The 20,264-nt window shown below is 44.2% G+C and overlaps 1 protein-coding gene across 3 annotated transcripts in view; it reads right to left on the bottom strand.

Annotated features, from left to right (window-relative positions):
• The window catches only part of LOC135216966 (E3 ubiquitin-protein ligase synoviolin-like), a 313,218-nt gene that overhangs the window by 59,387 nt on the left and 233,567 nt on the right, over positions 1–20,264 (bottom strand). The window contains exons 1-2 of one of the 3 annotated variants that reach the window (XM_064252493.1): positions 17,195–17,574; positions 13,066–13,158 (exon numbers count right to left, since the gene is read on the bottom strand). In XM_064252493.1, coding sequence (XP_064108563.1) covers positions 13,066–13,158; positions 17,195–17,335 — 234 coding nt within the window. In that variant the 5' untranslated portion in view covers positions 17,336–17,574. Of the gene's footprint in view, positions 1–13,065; positions 13,159–17,194; positions 17,575–20,264 lie in introns of those variants that run through there. The other 2 variants (XM_064252494.1, XM_064252495.1) reach the window with 2 other exon arrangements.

Genomic DNA, 20,264 nt, shown 5'->3' on the forward strand with positions numbered 1-20,264 from the left:
TGCATAACATGGGCTTCAGGTTCGATTCCCTGCGAATCGTGAGCTTTCTTGGACATCACCCCAAGGGACCAATCCAAGAAGTTGAAGACTTCCAATACATGGAAAAGTCCCTTGAGGAGATGATCTAGTTCCGAAATACTCCAAGTAATGCGGGCGAATTAAGACTAGGACGCCTTGAAGCGTCAACTAACGTCGAAAAGTCTGCCTCTGTAGTAGAAGGGAGAGCGATACCCACCATCCTCCCCCGTCTTGTACATATGCCTCTTTTTCCAGCTAACCTTGCTGGAGGCATGCAAATACTGTCCTGGTTAAGTCTTTCTTCGACTTCATCCAGGCGTCTAAGGCGTGTAAAGCCCGCTTCATCGAGATGGTGGGCTTCATCTTCAGAAAAGACGAAGTCTCTTCACCTTCGCACGTCGAAAAGAGCGAGCGCGGAGAAGGAGGAGCAGCCGGAGTCAACTCGTCTCCGTATTCCTCCAGAAGCAGGGTAGTCAACACCTTATAGTTGGACAAGCCCTCTCTTCCAGGATCGTCATCATCCGAGTTTCGTTCGAACTCGTGATAATCCTGAGTTTCTGTTCTCCTTTCAGAACTTTCCTCTTCTGGGGGAGACAAAACTCCTGATCGGAGAGGGGCTAAGGGAATGAAAGTCTTTCCTTTTTCCCGTTCTGATCGACTTGGAAGGCGTCACAACCTGCGGCTTCTCTCGCGCTTTAGAAGACGTCATGTATGACGCTTCCGCTCTCCCCGAGCGTCATGTATGACGTCTCTTGTTGACGTTTAGATGACGCTTCGCGTTTGGAAGACGCTTCGCTTTCTAAGGGCTTCCTACTCGGCGTCACAATCTTGGACTGTAGCGTCACGTCTAAGCTCCTCTTGATTTGACGCTTCACTTCTACAAGACGACTTCCGAGCAGGGTGCGAGAGGACGAGAACTTTCTTAATAGGAAGCGTCACGTCCTTCCGACGGGGCGCTAAAACTCCCACAAGAGATGACAGTTGTTCCTGGCACCGCCATAATGATCTTCCTTGACGCTTCTCCTACGTCTAGTGCCTGACGCCTTTCGTCATCACTCGGGGAAGAAGCATGATGGGGTTACTTCCTCGTAAGCGTCAGGTGACGTTGACGCCACCTTCGCCTTCTTAATAGCCGACGGGGCGTCATCCGAGAAGCGCTCCGGGCTAGAATAAAGTCTTGCTTCATATGACGCTTCAGCGGTCTCGATAAGTTCGACTCCTTCCCACCCTCGTTTAGGTGAGGGAGAGGGAGGAGGACGAGAAACACTCGCGAAGGACGCTTTTTCTATAGCGCCCTTGAGCTGGCTGCCATGAAGCTGAAAGCTAGCTGAAGGGACGTCTGACCGTTGGGGAATTCCCTCCGACCTCCTTAAGGCTTTCGACTTTCCTTCTCCTCTGGCATGTGAGCCTTGGGAGAGGTCTAGGCCTGGGAGCGCCGCAGGGACGATCAAACGCCCCCTCCACAACACTGATAGGGCTCACTTCACTAAAATTTTCACTATCACTAGCCTTACTTTCGAGTCCGCCATCTTGGACTTCATGTCTCGAATCGTCGCTTTCAGATTGGCGATTTCCGATGCCGAATCCGAAAAGACACTTGCGAATGAGATTTATAGGGAGAATCTACAAGTAGTAGGGTGGGAGAATTATTATGAAAGGCTCAATAGGCCTTGAATTCACACCTTTCAGCCTTCTAACTCTATCCCTCTCTAACTTCTTCAAATAAGAAGTCAAAGTCTTCCATTCTTCTGCATTCAAACTCTCGCATTCCTTACAAGTGTTATAGCAGAACACTGCACCCCACCCCCCCTACATTTACGGCATACAGTGTGAGGATCAACCGAAGCTTTCGGTATCCTCACCCTGCAGCCTACATTCACACACATTCTCACACTCACATTAGAAATCAGACATACTGAGAAAAATCCAAAAGAGTTATTCCAAAAACAGTCCACAGTAGCGAATGCCAAAACACGATCCAAATACGTCACCAAAAGTCGAAAAAACGCTGATCAAAGTGTTGAAAAAATGAATCCAAGTCAGGAGGTAATAACAACAATGTTGATACACCGGCGCAGAGAAAATATGATAGAAAACGGGGATGGTTCCTAGTCCTGCCACCCAGGCAGGCCGGTAGATCACCTGACCTACCTGTAGCGAGTGGCGCGAAATTTGAATTTCTGTCGGGGTACGACGGAGTCTTAGCTATGTAATATATCTGACAGGTAAGTTGATTGTATGAAAAAAGAGATTCTCGATGCTCTTTGCGATATGAGAGTGTCGTGGAATTGGCTAAGTGATTAAAAAAAAAATCATTTCATCATTCCTTGTAAGCGACCCCCTTCCCCTTTCCGATTAAATGGGTAACGAAATCAGGAACGAATCTTGCCGTTACCGAGCCTCCGAGAGGCTACTGGTTTGTTTGCTTGTTTTGTATGGTGTTTTTACGTGACTTCCGAACCACGTCGAGAGTTGAATTCTATCACCAGGAAATCCACATTCTTCTCACTCCTCAATGGAATGGCCGAGAATCGAACCCGCGACCACCGAGGTGAGAAGCAAACACCAAACCAACCACTACTGGACTCTTAGGTCAATAACTCGCTAAAACGAGAAAATATCTTGGATGGTACTTCTGGCGCATTGCGCCAGGCTGGCGCTTCTGACGCTTTGCGCCAGGCTGGCGCTTCCTTCTAGTTCTTTTAAGGTTATGTGCCAGAACATCTGTGCCCTTATGGTACCCGACATCCTTCACGTGTTTAATTCCGTTCTTAGTAGGAAAAAACTTTTATATACGTAGTATAGTCCATTCAGGAAACAACTTCTGCCACTAAGAGAATGTTTCCATCACCGAACTCACCCATCTTCTCTTGAGCAATATCCGATTCTAAAAAGGTTGTGTGCGTTTCTCGAAAAGGATGAGAGAATTATATTTATTTCGTGCTCTGCCGTATTAGACTCCTTTATAATACTGTCACATTGTGTGGTAACAGCATTAATCTAGGAAAAACCTTTGTAAGGATACTAGGAATTCTGTAGTTAACCTCGGTATGCGCATAAGACTTGACCATACCTAGTCTTAAAGTGAATTCTCTTCTACTACATTCATCTTCTCACTAAGCATGTACTCTAATAAGCCATGCTTTGTAAGCATGAGAGTATCATATAATATAGAGTTCCGCTGCGTTAGAATCCTTTAATAATGTTACCTACGGTAAACAGCATTGAAAGGTTGTAATATCTTTCTTATTGAAAGCTTCTAGCAAAAGGCAGACAATATTTTATTTATGTTTGCTTAACTATCCCCTCTCAATCCGAGGCTAAAACCGCGATTGTAGGGGAGAGACACTGTTAGTTATTCCATCCCGCAGGAGAGAGACATGTAACCACCACTCATGACCGACACCTACATGTTACTGCGTTGGTCTCTAAGGCGCGATAGCAGTCTCCGTTAGCCGTCTGGCCTTACTCTTCCAGAGTTGGCCAGCTACTCCATTAAATAAAGGAATCTTACAAAATTATCGAACTTCAGGAAGTTCTTATTAATGCATATTTAAGCGAAACAAGACTTCGATAAATCTAGAAGCTAAGTAGGTGTTGTCTTAACAATCCCTTTAAGCGTAGTCCTTCCTAGGAAATTCTGGAAGGATACTGATAATTTGAGTTGCTCTACAAAAGAAGTAACTACGGTATGTGATTTGCCGTATCGTATTCTCATACAGCAGATACTCAACTACCTTCTTTCCCTGCCGAGGCAGATAAAGGAAAAATTTTTACTGTCTTCGTTCTTTCGTAATAGAATGATAGAAGAGTATATATATCTCCTTAAGGAAGGAAGTTAATCCAGGAAACTCTTTAATCTTCGTGATTTCTCATAAATCGCGGAAGAGACAGAATTCCTGTTCGTCTGTAGGGTTTACGGAAGGAAGTAGATATTTCCTATCCGCCATCATACCCACCCAAACGTCGATGAGATTCTTATAAGAAAAAACTCCAAAGTGCTTGCCTCTTCATAACTAGGGAAGAGCATGAATGAAGGACGCTTCGTCTCTTTGAAGGCGCCTTGCGCCAGAAAAAAAATTTCCTACCGAAACGCGGCTCGCGTTTGGTTGTAGGAACGCGGCTCGCGCTAGTCTGTGTTTTTCTGGAACGGCTCGCTGCTGGCTGTTGGAACGTGGCTCACGCTAGCTTGCTGGAACGCGGCTTCCTAAGTTCCTGCTGGCTCTTGCTCAGTGTTCTCTTAGTTTTCAGAGAACGCGCTAGATCATCAAACATATCCAAATTCTTCGTCTTTTCGGATGTAAGATGAAGAGACGCACTTTTTTAAGGATGCCTTTTCAATGGCTATCCTTGACAGTCTGGGACGCTCTTACAGAACCTGCCGAGGGAGCCCTGACCGGTGGGGATTCTCTGAAACCCCCAAAACCCCCTTACGGCTTTCGACATTCCTTCTCCCCTGGGCTTGGGAGCTTGAAAGAGGTCTGGGCCTGGAGCGAGACAGAGCCGATCAGACGCACCCTCCACTGCAATGGGGAACACTAGTAATCACTTCTTACCTTCAATAGCTCGCATTTTGAGCCACAATCATTGTCTTCAAATTGCAATTATGAATTTGAAGTTTCTGCGAAGTAAGAAGGTGATGAGGATGCAAACTACTAGTACTGTTAATACTCTAATTGCTCGTTAGTACGAGTTTCTAAAAAACTTTAAAAGAAACGTATCTAGTTACATGCTTTACTGACTCCCTAAAGTAGGAAGTCAGTATATTTCCTCAATCAATTCTAACACTTATTACACATATTAATGAATAAATATTAATATTTCCCTTTCTTGCAAACTATGTGAGTGTCTACCGAAAATTTCGGTAGTTACACGTCATATATTCTTCGAAATTTCGAAGCCAAATTCATTAAAAAGTTAATAAAAGCGTATGCCGAACCAAAGACCCAGTACTTCCCTGCAAAAGACAGCCCAGAAGATCGATGGCGATGAAAAACGAAAATCAAGTCAGGAGGTAGCAACAACATATGTTGACACTACCGCGACAGAGAAAATCTGGTTCTAGAACGGGAACGGTTCCTATTCCTGCCACCCAGCGGCAGGGGGGTAGATCACCTGACCTACCTGCAGCGTGTGCCGCGAAATGACAATTTGTCCGAAAATTGCATTTTTCCTAACTATACAAACCTGAGGTCCTTTTACAATAGGAAGGTACTAGCGGCAGCTGGATAGGTCGTAAGCTTTCGAACAAGGGGTTCGGTAGTTAACTGCTTGTCCGACAGGCGCGCGCGCGCGCGCGAATGGTAGGTAAACAAATCACTTTTGCTTTTGGCCCAAGCAAAAACTGCAGAGTGAGGGGTGGCATGAGGTGGGGCTATGTGTAAAAGGACCTCAGGTTTGTATAGTTAGGAAAAATGCAATTTTGGACAAATTGTCATTTGTTCCGAAACGGCATACAAACCTTCGGTCCTTTTACAATAGGAAGACTCACTTCTTGGTGGGAGGAATCCGAGTCTTTTGTGAACAGACTGGTGTTTCGACCAACCTTGAATGAATGCCTCCCTGGTCGTAAGAGCGAGGGAGGGATCCAAGCCTCTGTCCGATTGATCGGGGTGTGTGCACCGCAGGATTCAATGGTCAGACCTCTGGACCAAGTACTAAGAGAGAGGCAAGGCGTATCTCTTCGTACCAGCAAACAAGAACAAGTTCCTATTTGCAAGAGGCAACATAAAGTTATGGTTTGTCTCTTGTTGGCATCCACTTCCCCCCCCTTGTAGGAGGAAGTGGTGGATATTCGCTCCCATCCCTAGTGAAAGGGATAGGATGGGGCTCTGTCGAGTAGCTCACCGGCATCTCGTCCTTATCCAGCAAGGTGATGACCGTATCCCTCTACCCACAGGTAGAGGGGGAGAAAAAGATAGGAAGAGAAGCCAGTCACTCTCTCATTCACTTATCTATTCTTACAGTCACACCAGGACTCGATGCTGTTCAGCCTGCTAGGGTCTGGGTTAGCTAGACAACGTGTTGAGCAGCCACCACGGGTCCTAAGGAAAACGATCCAAGGACCTGTGGGCAATATCCAAAGGTAGAAGGAGGTGCCGGTGGTCTGGTTGTACCGACCAGACCCTGCCTTCAGTACCTGCGCCATGGAGAAGTTCTTGTGTAACTCGAGGGAGTGTACTTCTAGGTCATCTTGGTGCTGACGAAGAGTCTTCAACACTATCCTGGGATGTCGAGTTTTTCCTTTTTCAGAAAGCGCGGGGGTAGCGCTTTCACAGGACAAAGCAGCATCTCCTTCGCATCGAAGGTGGCGTGAAGTCCATTAGGGAGGGGATTGTGAAGGACTCTAACCGATCGTCAGGAACCGAAGGGTTCAGAGTCTTCGCTACGAATTCGGTACGCAAAATCGAGCTGTCACGAATCCCCATCCCCTGGATGCTTGACTTCGCAGGAAAAGTCATGCAATTACCTCAGAGGAAAAGAAGGGAATGGTCGTATGACCTAACCCTCTTCTCGTCTTCGGTGATGTCCTGTACCCATACTGGTCTATCCGTCTGCAGCGAAGTTGTTCTTCTCGGTAGTGGATAGGACACAGACACTCAATGGTGGGCGGGTGTCGATGGTATGGGTACTGTGACAAGCCGTTAGGACGAAGAAAAGATTGTTATGGAACAACCGAACTAAGTCCACAGCGAAGTTCGTAACAGACTTGGGCGCTCTGACAGCTGCCGACTGACTGCGTTCGGGGGTAGGAGGCAAGTTGTCCAGGCACCCGAGCAAGTCACGTGACCTTCGCCTTAAAAGGGTTCTGCCAGAGACTAAACAAATAATTTGTTCGTCACCGATGCCAGAAGGCAAGGTGATGACTCTCTTAAGGCATGTGCCCAACAGCGAAAGTCAATTTCCTTCTAGAGACCGAGGGTCCTTGATGGCAAGATATCTCATAGTATAGTTGATTCTCGGCTAGGAGAAACAACACTATGTGTCGTTGAAGACGAAGGTGTACAGAAAATGCAACCTACGTCTTCGCAGCTGAATCGAGAGAAGGATTCTCAAGATTCTGAACCTGTGATACAAAGACTGAGACGCTAACCGCTATTCATTGCTGTCCGGTGAGGATCGTAGTTGCAATAAAAGCGGAGCGCTTTTCAGTAATGAAGACAGGGAAAATACTGCCTGAAGAACTGCTTCTCATGGGCTGAACATTTGGAAGTAGAGCTGTCAGGTCGGAGAGTAGGCGATGTCTTCTGACATATCTGTTTAATTCGGGTCGAGCAATGAATAATTGCACACCTACGAATACTGAGATATTTTGAAGACAAACTCAGATGTCTGCAAAAAATCATTCGCATTATCGCGGTGCGATGCAGCGGTTTGACTAGTACAGACTTCTGTTACCGTGGCGGTAAAGCAGAAAGATGAAAGAGTCCAAGAGATATCTCTGTTGAAAATTCTCGCAATGTCGAAGGCGATGAAATCAAGCGTCCACAGCAGTAGTGGTCCTTCATTATTGCGAGAATCCCCGTTAATCAGAGACCTAAGTCCCATGATTGTTGGGCAGAGATACGGTTCGGTAGTCAATCAAACCAGGGGAGAGAGAGACGTAAACCGACCGTGCATCTCCGAGACCTAGCTGATACTGAGCCGCTATCAGGCAGTTCAATACGCAGTAGCTCTCGGTGACTCGTCATCCTGAGTTGCCAGTTAATCCATTATTACACGAAGGAATGCGTTCGGCTAGAAAACCATCGAGCATAAAGATACGCTCGAGCAATTATATTTAAACGAAACGGATTTCGGTAAATACAAAAAAGCTGATTTGGTGTTGTATGACAATACCAAGTATCTAAAATCGAAACTGATAACTGCTGGGAGGTTGCAGGCAACCCCGAGTTGCAGTTCAATTAAGATACAATTCGTCTCGGTCACAAACCGTAGAGTTAACTACGGTATGCGCCTACCCCCCGGACAATTCAAACTGTTACAAGAATCATGTCGCGGAGGGTAATATACGTAGTATATTTGTAGGTTCTGTACAACGACCTCCATCCTAAATCTTTTCCCCTCGAGGAATGAGAATAAGGATTGGAGATCGACCGCCTTCGTTCTCTAGTCAAGAGAGTGAAGGAGAAGTCCTTTCCCAAAGGAAAGCTTCAATGGTGAAACAGAATACGAAGACGATAGTTCAAGCCAAACTGGAAGTTCCCGTCCGTTCTTCTCTATTCCAGGTTAATCGCCTACTGTGAGATAACTCTTCTTTCAGCAGCAGTCTTCTTCCAAATGCTAGAAATTACAGGAATTCGAGCATAAGCGAGGTTCCCGATTATCGTAACAATTATCGGGGATTCTCGCTCACTTTGGACCGTGGTCTCGCCTAAGTGTTTGGAGATCGTAAAAAAAACTCGAACACACTGAGTGCGCTAGAAATTCCGTAGAATTCTAAGCACTCTGCGAAACCCCCACCGAATTCGTCAAACGATATCGGCTGGTGGTCCTCTCGATTCCCGTTAGAAATCGAGAAAGGGGCAGGATACCTCCTCAACGACCGGGGCTTACGTCAGGTAGGACCCGAAGGTCCCCCGGTAGCGCAGCCCCTAACGTGGGATCTTACAGAGAAATCTCTGTAGGATCCCTCCCCTTTCCCTCGTAGCCGTAAGGAGAGAGGGAATGGGGGAGGAATGGATACTGGCTCGCCTTCCCAGCGTAACTAGCAGTTGGAGAAGAAAAGGAGCAGCCATCGCCTTACGGCGATGGCCTCTCAGAGTCTGGGAAAAACGTATCGTCAGGAGAAAACGTTTTCCCTCCCCGAGGAGGGTTACGAACTCATACTGTAGGTAAGGATCTGCCGCCACTGTGAACGTCGTATGGGTGGGGCTGATCTACACCTGACAGGAGAGAGCCGATACCGTCCTCCGACTCATTCCAGTCCTCGTCGAGGTCGAAACCTCTCAGGAGGACCGAAGGGGTATTCAAATACGGTGTCCGAAGACACGTAGAAGAAACGACCTCTGTCGCAGTAGAGGAGGAGGTGAAGTAGCTTGTTGCGGACGGCCAGAACTGAGAGAGCCTTCTTGTCCGGAGACGAGAGACTACCTGGTTCAACACAGTCGGCAAGCTCCGATCGCGGCAGACCCACCGTCGATTTGGGTTCCCTCTCGGGCCCCAAAACGACTCGAGCCGAGACGTGGCTCTGCTGGGTGGGAGCGGCGATCCTTCCCCGAGGTCGTTGTGCTGACGGATAATCAGCGTCATAACCTCGGCAAAGTTCCTCTGGATCTCGGAAGTCACAGCATCTTGCAGAGTGGGACCGTTAAGCCCTTCGAACAAGAGCATATTCCGAGAACCTTCCTCCTAAGAAGGGGGAACGCGACAGCCCTCTCGGTCTTCCCCCATCCACTTGCGCATACGTCCTGGCCGTCCAAGAACCGTGCCTGGCAACGTAGGGCGTCTGTGGTGGGATCGTGAGGGGGCGCACCCCTCACGATCACTCCTCAATACCTCGCTCCTCCCGGTGTAACCGAGGAGGTTGAAGGTACGGGAGAGGCAGACCTGACTCTCCCTCGTTGCTCGCTGGCAGAACCAGCAGGCTTGGAGGGCTGCAGGCGATCGTCAACCCTGTGGTGGCGATCGAGCTGCAGGCCTGGTCGAACCGTCTCGCTGTGGAGAACGGCTGGACTGAGCACAGCGGCCCCGATCTCGGATGTGTCAGAAGAGCTGGTGCTGGTTGCCATACCCGATCGCTCTCTGTGAGAGCGACGGTCAGGCGACCTGCAGGCTCCACTGTCACAGTGAGACCGGTGCTTGTCCTCACGGCACGTCACGTCGCTGGTTCCAGCCGTGGCTGGCACCGGCGAACGCGGAGGACCTCTTCCCAGCCTCAGCCCGTGGCCGGTTAGGCGTGGACAGTCAACGTCCACCCCGGGTAGCCAGCTGTTCGCCGCGAGAGTGATAGCTGGTCTGGTGAGAGGGTCGTCGTGAGCGGCTGTCACCAGTCTTCCGCCCCGTGCCGTGGAACCTGACGCTGAGCGGATTCAGAGGTCTGGTTCCTGGCTGCACGGTCGCTGGGTAGGCGACCGTTACACTCGGTACCTCCCTGCGAACGAGAGGCCGAGACGGACCCTGATGCAGTGGCAGAACCACTGACACCAGCGAGGAAGTACCGGTGTTAGCCGGTACCCCTCTGGTCCCCGTAGTCTTCTTCCTTGCGGAAGAAGAGACGGGCCCCGCTCCCGAAGGAGCAGGAGGACCAGCGGAAGGAACCCTCCCGTCCCACTGAGGTGAGACGGGTCCCGAGAAGCTCCCGAGGGAGACTTCTTAGGAGGGAGGAGGCAACCTTCTTCTTCCTCGGCTGTGAAGCCTTAGAAGTCGAAGGGGAAGAGGCGGCAGCCGACGACGATGAAGAAGATGAAGACGACGACGACGACACCTTCCTCTTCTTCGTCAGCTTCCTCAGGACAGACGTAAGATCTATCCAGGGCGGAGCCGGGGCTGCTGTAGCCGAAGCTACAGGGCCCGGACGCACCTGTACAGACAGACCAAAGTCTGGGGTAGTACCACCACGAACAGGGACGACATCAGCAGGTATGGGCATCTCAGGAACAGCAGGCACAGCCAGCACAGCATCGGTAGGACCGCCAGCGCAGCAACGGCAGGGACAGCCAGCGCAGCAACGGCAGGGACAGCCAGCCCAGAATCGGGAACACAGGAAGTGGAGCAGCAGCCAGCAACATCCTGGTACCGGCGGCAGGTCCAGGGGCGAGCTCTAGGGCGGGCAGGAAGTGTGGTCGCTGCAGCGCGGCAACCACGAGCGGCGGCAGCACGCCCCCCTCTCGGTACGGCGAACGGCACTTCACAGCGGCTGTAGGCAAGGACTGTTACCACGTGAGGTGATTACACCAGGTGAGGAGGGACGTCGTCACCTGGAGCGTGGTCACCACTCCATGGGTGACCGCAGTAGGCCCAGACATAGAACCGCAGCCCCTGGACACTAGCACGCCCTGCAAATCGAAGGACGCCCATACCTCAGCAAGGTCCACCCTCGTGGCAGTAGCACCTGCGGAAATAACAGTAGTAGCGATTAGTGGGGGGGAAGTCCCCTCGCGCGGGGGGTGAGCCCTCTCGAACGAGTGGAAGACCCCGAATACAATTGTACATCGGGCACCGAGCGCCCATCCCCCGCGATCGACGGATCGGGCGAGGAGAAGAACGCCGATACCTCCCCCCCCCAAGGGAAGGGCCATCTGTGGGAGCTGAGCGGGGGGGGGTTCTCGTTCCCCCACCCCCGCCACAGCACCAGTACCCAACAATAATATAAGAGCCCGAGAGCAATCGTGCCATCGGCCCGAATGCAAGGGCATAAGGATCAATTCCCTGACTGAGCGGAACTTGAACCAAATAAATATTGATGCAATCAATAATAAAAAGAATAAAATGAAAAAGAATCTTGCATTACGATTCACTTCACAATGAATAAGGGCTCGGATCGAGCGCATTTGCGCCCTGGTACGAGCGCAAGGTAAAAGGATCCATTCCTTACCTTTATGGATCAAGGTTTATGGAAACCTTGATCCATAATGAATTGATGCAATCAATATATATATGAAAATGAAAAAAGAATACTGCGCTTGCGATTTCACTTCATACAAATAAAAAGGGGAGGATCAATTCCCGGTAAATAGCGGAAACATTGATCCCAGTAAACAATGCAATCTCAATAAAATATGAAAATGAAAAAGAACTGCACTTGCGATTTCACTTCATTCAAATAAAAAGGGGAAAAGATCAATTTCCGGGTAAGCTCGGAAACTGATCCAAAATGAGTATTGCTACAATCAAAATAAATATATGAAAATGAAAAAGAATACTGTACTTGCGATTCCACTTCCATACAGAAATAAGTTTCCGTGCCGAGCGCATTCGCTCGGCAACGAGCATACAGGTCAAAAAAAATAAATGAAAAGAGCATTACTTACGATTTTCATCTACACATTTCCAACCAAAATATACGCTCGGAGCGAGCGCTCTCCGCCTCGGCACCGAGCATACACAATACGAGGATCATTTCTGGGAAAATGAATTCCCGCACTTACGCCCTTCAGTCCCGGCACTCTGGGTAATCGGAGGGCGTGGTGGTGAAACCAAGATCTTTAATTCACAATTGAATTCAATGGAAATAATATGAAATGATTGTACTTACAATTCAGTTTCACTAGATAAATAGAAAAAGAAAAACACAACCATGCGAAAGCAACGACGATAAAGCAGGGCAAGAGACGATGATACACGTCCACACGCAGCAGGCCGAAAGCAAAAGAGATTTGTTTACCTACCAGTCGCTGCGCGCGCCTGTCGGACAAGCAGTTAACTACCGAACCCCTTTTCGTTCGAAAGCTTACGACCTATCCAGCTGCCGCTAGTACCTTCCTATTGTAAAAGGACCGAAGGTTTGTATGCCGTGTCGGAACAAATTCGAATTTCTGTCGGACGTCAGAGACATAAGCTAAGTATATATCTGCCGGGGAAGTTGCATGTACAAAATTGGGAGTTACATGAAATTAAAGTAGTAGTAATCTGTATTGTATTATAGTATTGTTACTTTCATTCCTAACACAAATTTCCTTCTTGTGTTTATTTGGGCTGAAGAGACCAACTGATCATGTTGGCATATACATACTACTGAACATTAGACCTAATATTTACACACACTGATATATGACTGAGGACTTTATCAATTTTACAATCAAGAGAAATTTATATTTCTTTCCCTTAAAGATGAGATATGGTCAAATCAAATCAAGGGTAAAAGCGTTAGCCTGTCTTCAGATGTCTTGAAGATTTTGACTTAGTTGGGAAACCTGTCTAGTTTTTCAAAGCCTTCACTTGAACACTATGGTCCAGAAACTGACTGACACTTAGTGCCAAATGAAAAAATCATGTCCCTTATAACCATAACTTGAAATAAAATATTTCTCAAATGAAAATCTTTAAGTCCTTCAGTCCCATTACATGTATCACAAGAGAATTAACATAAAAGACTAAATACAGTACCTCAAATTCAGCTGCTCTCAGGGAACCAAAGAAGATTTTCTTGAGGAATTTTCCTAACAAGATGACCAGTGTGAATGCTAGGAGATATATAGCCTGAAGGAAAAGAAATACATTAGAATCTTCAATAGGTTAATGACCTCAAAAATGTATTAAGAGTTCAACCTACAGGATGTCACATAATAACACTGTACAGATATTCATTGCATATACAGAGATCAAGGAAAAAAGCACCATTCACTGTAATAAATCTAATGAAAATGGTACATAAAGTCTCTGCATTTCCATACTGATCTATACATGTAAGACCACCAGGTCAGATTTCAAGACACTTCTATGGCTCATCATTAAGATTTATTCTTGACTCTTGAATGACCTCTGAAAATTGGAGCAAGATTAGGTTGAAATAGTCAGAAGCCTATGACAGTAGACAATAAAAGGAACAGATATAATCTAGCTTTTTTTTTCCCAGAGACTGGTTCAGTGGAAACATTTACCAAGTAGAAAAAATGCAACAAAATAAAATAAACATGGTCTTGAATATTCTATGAACCAGAAGAAAATCAATGATCAAATTTCAAAAAAGTAAAACTTTAACATTTTCAAATACAACAAACTGGATGAATTGCAGTCCTGAGAGACTTAGGATGTAAAATTTACTGAACTGTGCTTAATGTGCTAGCCTGCTTTTAGCTAGAAATATTTCAAGAATTTACACAGCCTATCTTCTTCCTGTTCTACTTACAAGTATTACAACTTGAGTTAGTACAAAGCTACTATGTACAGCATACCATTTTTCAGTGGACCCTTGGGACTGCTTTGTTCTGAGTTTTCTAAATTTTGTTTGGTAGGACAATACTATATATGAGGTAAGTATGTATAAACAGTAAAAATCAGTGTGATACTGCATTAAAAATTATATTGGAAAAGGAAGGTCTAGGAGAAAGACCATTCTAAAAATCAATAAAAAAAAATGTACAGTTGGTACACAATACATTCCAAAATAATGTTCCAACCAAAAATATAAACTACTTTTTGGTCAGACCTTCAGACAATGTACGTCAATATTAGGCAAAAATGAAATCTATATTGAGGATATAAGAAAAGTTACGAAAATGAAAACCGAATAGGGTCATATTACATGACCAAAATAGTCTTCCTGTGAACTTCTAGTCCCTTACCTTATTACTATAGATGGAAAATCAAGGATAATGTTTATATCTCAATAAAGAACTTTCAATGCAATGGAATACTGAAAAATGACAAATTTTTAATATTTTCCATAGCTAACAAACCTGAGGTCTTAAGAATAGGATAAATCTTCTGGTGCCAGCTAGAAACCAGTTAAAAAAACAATCAAAGATTACATATGAAAGGAATCTGTGGTATCTGGCATCTAAGGCGTAAAAGAGGTGGAAAGTGGTCATTGACCACGCATGAACCTCATGACTCATTAAAGTCTTTCTTCCAACCCCGGATTACAAGATGGGCAGCTAAAGGTGGGTAGTCAATGTCAAGACCTCAGGTTTGTTAGCTATGAAAAATACAAATTGATTAAAAATTTGTCATTTATTCAAATGCAGAACAAACCTTCAGTCTTCACAATAGGATAGACTCATACTTGGAGGGAGGTACGAGAATCCTGAACCAACTGGAGGTTCGGCACAACCAACCACCCTTCCCAGAAATGAGAGTACTAAAGAAGGGGGTCTAAGCCTGTGAGAGATTAGATATACATATAGGTATCTAAAACTCAGTCTGCTGGGAGTCAACACAATGAGACATGTCCAGATTCATTGCAGGCATGGAAACCAATAACTACGTATATCTGTTCAAGCAGCAAACCAAGTTTGCCACAATAAACGGGTTTGTCACCACCACTCACTCCCCAGGCTGGAGAGAGGAGCTGAAATTGCTGAAAAGCTGATTTGAACATTGGTATGACTTTATAATATGGCAAAATCAAATAAAAACACACTGCTTTTGATATGACTCAACTAGCTAATCAGCATGCATAAAACACTAAACTAGTTTGCCTGGCTGCAGAGTTTTTTTTTTTTCGGAGGGTCCCTTCTATAGGTGAATCATGGCTCCATACATCTATCCACATTTGTGAACTTTTATTCACACTTTTGCCATTACTGCAATTAAGCACATAAACACCTTTCTGAATGTAGATGTATTCAGAAAGGTGTAATGCTATAAAAGTCTAGACGCTGTTTCCAGCTTCGCTGAAGGTGATCCCTAATGTAAAGGACTGATGGTCTGTATATCATGTAGGAACAAGTTAGGAACTCTACCCTACTCTACTTTGCAACGTACCTCGACCTGGCCTTGTTGAAATACCAGGCTTGTTTAACATGAGATGTGAACCTGCCAACTTGTAGTAAGATACAGTCCTAAAAGAATCTTTGCTAATCACAGTCTGGCATAGGAAAAGTTTGAATGCTAAGCTCCTCAAACCTGCCTAACCCAACTTCAGCCAGCAGAGACTAAATTTATAATATGGTTTTACACACAACCGAATATCACTTAGACCTTTTTGGGTAATTTTATAGGAGAGGGGTGCATGAGGTTATAAAAATGTAGTTACCTAGAGTTACAGAGAATAGTGTATAGAATTCCTGTATAGTAATTGTCATTAAGTAACGAAATGCTTATTAGTCCCAAAAAACATCACTTTAATACATATATAAAAACTTGCGAAAAAAAACTAAGTCGAGAGAGCTCTGTCTCTCACCGAATCAACTCCAGACTGATGTCCGTATCTGCATACATATGCAAGGACTAAAACCAAATAACTACAAAAAGTATTTTAGCTACTGTAATGTAACTGGAACTCTATACTATTTTAGCTTTAATTATGAGATTTAACATGATGTACTGTATTTTACAACCCGAATACTGAAATTATGACTGAAATATCTTTAATAGTACATATCTGATATATTTGAAATTATTTTCAGAGTAATATTTGTCAGCCAAGATTTAACTCATCCCCCCAAACTCCATCTATCAATGTCTAACAGGATCTGAGGGAAATGATGGTAGAGGTGATGTTACAAAATTATTTTGATCCCATTGGAAGAATGTATCTTGAATATAACAAAGCCAGGTAAAGGACAAGGAAAATAGGGATCTAAATTAGACAGGCGAGGGCAGGGCAGTATACATTAGGTTAGAAAGCGTAAGTGTATTTTACAGACTCAGATTTTTCGCAGTTAATGCGCAATACGATTTTATTATTGTTAGGAGGAATATACTCTAGAAAAAGATAATTTATAAACTGTAAAATATCGGTATTTCTATAAAAGCATTCTGCATCGTTCGTCCCCACAAATGCCAAAGCCACCAGGAAATGGGGAGTCAAATGTATTTCGTCTTGTTTAGTACGAGGCCCTGGGGGTTAATTACAGTTGTCCGAATAAATATTACTTAAAATTCTTGTTCAGTAGGTAAAACTCCATAGAAAAACTCCAACTGCCATAGTCTAGGCTGCCACGGAATAGTAATACTATAGATCTATCAAAATATTTAACAACTGATGATGAAGAAGAAATAAGGGAAATGAAAATTAAAGATCGTTTCACTCAAGGGCAGGGAGGTTACATGGAGTGGGTGTAACCACTATCCAGATATAAAAATAAAGCATGAACCCTTGTTTATGGTTGTTTTGATTAAACTACAACCTTCCTTTTGACTAGGGTATCTATTCCCCACAACATAATCCGAGGGCCAATACCTACCTAACCTACGCTTCCAAATGAGGGGCTCCATGGTTGATACACATACTAAAAAGGGATGATTCACAGGTTAACTAGCTAAATAGGACTTTACATAGAAAATCAAATTCATCAAAGTAGATAACATGGAAGACTAAAAGGCCTTGGTGTTGTAAAAACTAAATATTAAAATGCACGCTACATTTGCTTGCCTAGCATTACCTACCTACTAGCTAGCTACCTACCTTAGGTACCTCCGTAGCCTACTTTTAAAATTTTACTAGGATTCGTCCCTCCTCTTTGCACTTCCTGAATTACGTCAGGAATATGAAAGCAAATAAGCAGAAATAGCCACAGCCGTAAGGAAATAAAACAGGCAAGTAAAAGAAGTGAAATAATCAAACACCTACAGCCATGCTCGGATTAGATTTAGTGATGTAGACGACGGAAGGGTAAAACTGCTTTTTTTGGTAATAGGCGTTACCAATCACGGCAGCAGTTAGGGCAAAAGACGCCATGGTCAAGGCCCCTACGGGCATTGGTGCCGGCATTTCGACTTCGTCCTCGCACACACACTTTCTTAAACGTCAACGTCTCACTTTCGCATTGAGTCTCTCAAGACCCTTCAACAACCATCAGCTGACGACAACCCAAACAACTACTGTCATTTGGGTAGCACATCTTTCGCCAGTATAGTTGATTCAAACGCACTGATAAAATCTGATTTAAATATAACACATTTATCTGACAAATAATAATTACTACGTCGTGAAAAAATCTTTCAAGAAGAACATCCACGCGAAAAGATAAGTGCTTGCATCTTTTCTTAAAGCTAAGTTACCCTTGTATAGGAGCCGCTAACTGTCTCCCTCTCATTGGGCTAGACGTGACCGGGAAATATGAAAAATAATGTGTAAATTCTTACAAATATTTCATCATCTGGTGCTCATTTGATACCTAACTGGAAAACAATATGAGGTTATATATATTTATGGAGCTTTGTATCAGATATCAGGGCATGCGATGCTGGTATGGGATTACTACTGGTGCATGAAAAATTGTGAGTTTTAAAATATGCAAAATCGATTGGAATTTTGCACTGATAAAATTAACATACAGTACCATCAATCATATTGTACTCTTTAACGAAACAACATCTTTGATATCCGATGAAATTAAAACAGCTGCGTCACAGTGAATTTGAACAAAATGACGTCGTACACATTTCTTGGACATACGAACTAGTGCCACGTATCCTTAAGAAATGTGATAACCGAGGCGTAATTCATTGTCTGTGCTGTGTGCTACGTTAGAAATATTTTTCCCCACAATGTTATCACTGCCTTCGAATGTCAGAATTTCATGCAGATAACTTCACACAGAAATGTCTGTCTATATTTTGGCATAATTTATAAAATATCAAAATGAAATCGTGAAATCATATATATACGCGCTGCTCCAAGAGCAAGAGTTCATGAGCTGGCACAAGGCCAGGTCAGTCTACAATAACATTTCTTGAATGCTGTTGAAACTAGTTTGTTTAGACACCGGGGTGTAGAGCGTTCTTTTTCAGATACCCAATTATAAAATCGGCCAATTGAGGATGGAGTCGAAGTGAAACAGAGGAGTGAATAAGGAATACAGTATATTCTCATAAATGCGATGACTGAGTGTAACGAATAATATAAATGGATAATAGTTGGATGTAGCTCACAATGCTATTTGAACCTAGAACAAATTGTAAGTCAGGCGAGAGAGCATTTGAACATTGTGCACCGAGACTAAACAACAAAATACCGCATAAAGTGAAGATCAAACAAGAAGAGAGCAAATTTAAAAGAGAACTAGACTCTCCTATTCTGCGGGAGTTACGATCTATACTGAAGAGAAAACCCTAAAAGATAATTATGAAATATAAGATACATAAAATCAAACAAAATGAACAAAGTAAAGTACAATGTCTGTGACGGATCCTGCTTGATAAGGTGTTACACATGCCATGAGGTGGGACATAAGAAAGACAAAAGTTATGGGTCACTTCTTTTTCAGTATAATTAAAATTGTGATTCACTGAATATCTCTAATCAAATGGGATCAAACTATTCAATAAGAGAACATATTTAAAGCACTGAACTGGATATGATGTTATTGTTGGCAGAAACCTAGCTAAGAAATAATGTTAAAGAGAGGTAACAGTTGACGAAACAAGTAAACTAAATTGCAAGAAACCGAAATGTACATTAACTGGAACTTCAAGTGTTTGCTTTGATAAACTCATTGAACCAAGTGGGAAATAAAAGATATTGGAAGAAGGATCTAGAAGCACACCAGGCCCAAATCTTTCACTTGTTTGTTCCAAGAATTGGAATAGGAAGCTTTGTGAGATTAAAGAAAGGCTGCTGACGTATTCGTTGACCCCGAATAGGAATAAAGATGGGAAGAAGAAGAAGACTGACGTATTCGTTGACCCTGAATAGGAATAAAGATGGGAAGAAGAAGAAGACTGACGTATTCGTTGACCCCGAATAGGAATAAAGATGGGAAGAAGAAGAAGACTGACGTATTCGTTGAAGATGGACTCTGACACTATAAAGTGAGCTTTGCAAGAATACTGTGAACTCTAGCCGACAAAAAAAGGGGTTGGGGGTCTCTTTCATGGGCCAAATAGGACCCACACGGAGAGTTGAAAATTCAGATGACGATGATTAGCTGCAGATGCCGTTTAGAAACTGGTGTTTGCAAGAAGAAAATGTCGGAATTTTTGAAACCACGTACCAAATTTATGAGAAGCAAATAAATGCTATCCTAGAAGATCATCAATGAATATAATTATGGATGACTGGATAATGTAATTGGTTACTCAAGAAGATGTTTGATATATGCCCTATATTTGCTTTCTATAATTAGACTACTACTTATCTGGTACAACTCCATCTATAATGCGCTCTGTGGGGCCCAGAATATTTGTTTGTTTTGTACGCAATTGTTTGTTTGTATGGTGTTTTTACGTTGCACGGAACCAGTGGTTATTCAGCAACAGGACCAACGGCTTTACTTGACTTCCGAACCACGTCGAGAGTGAACTTCTATCACCAGAAATACACATCTCTGACCCCTCAGTGGAATCAAAGACCATACCAACCACGCCACTTATGCGCTTTATACGCAATCGTGCAGCAGAAATATTCGACGTGTTAAAGGGTTTATTGCAGGTTAATAAATAATTCAGAATGTTGTGAATGGGTCCGGTCACGTTGAGAGACTTCTTATCTTGGAAGGAAAGAGGGAGACTTGAGAAAAGTTCTTATATTAAGGAAGTTTGAGCGACTGAGTTCGTCCAGCCAATTTAGACACATCATTGGTTATTAACGTGGGTATTATTCAAGAAACACGAGAGTGCAGAAAGACAAGATGCAGGTATGGATAGCGCACACTAAAAGGGCGAGCGAAAAGATGGTGACTTTGGTCTTTTCCTGTAAA

Source organism: Macrobrachium nipponense, chromosome 7 (assembly GCF_015104395.2).
Source record: "Macrobrachium nipponense isolate FS-2020 chromosome 7, ASM1510439v2, whole genome shotgun sequence".
Lineage (NCBI taxonomy): Eukaryota > Metazoa > Arthropoda > Malacostraca > Decapoda > Palaemonidae > Macrobrachium > Macrobrachium nipponense.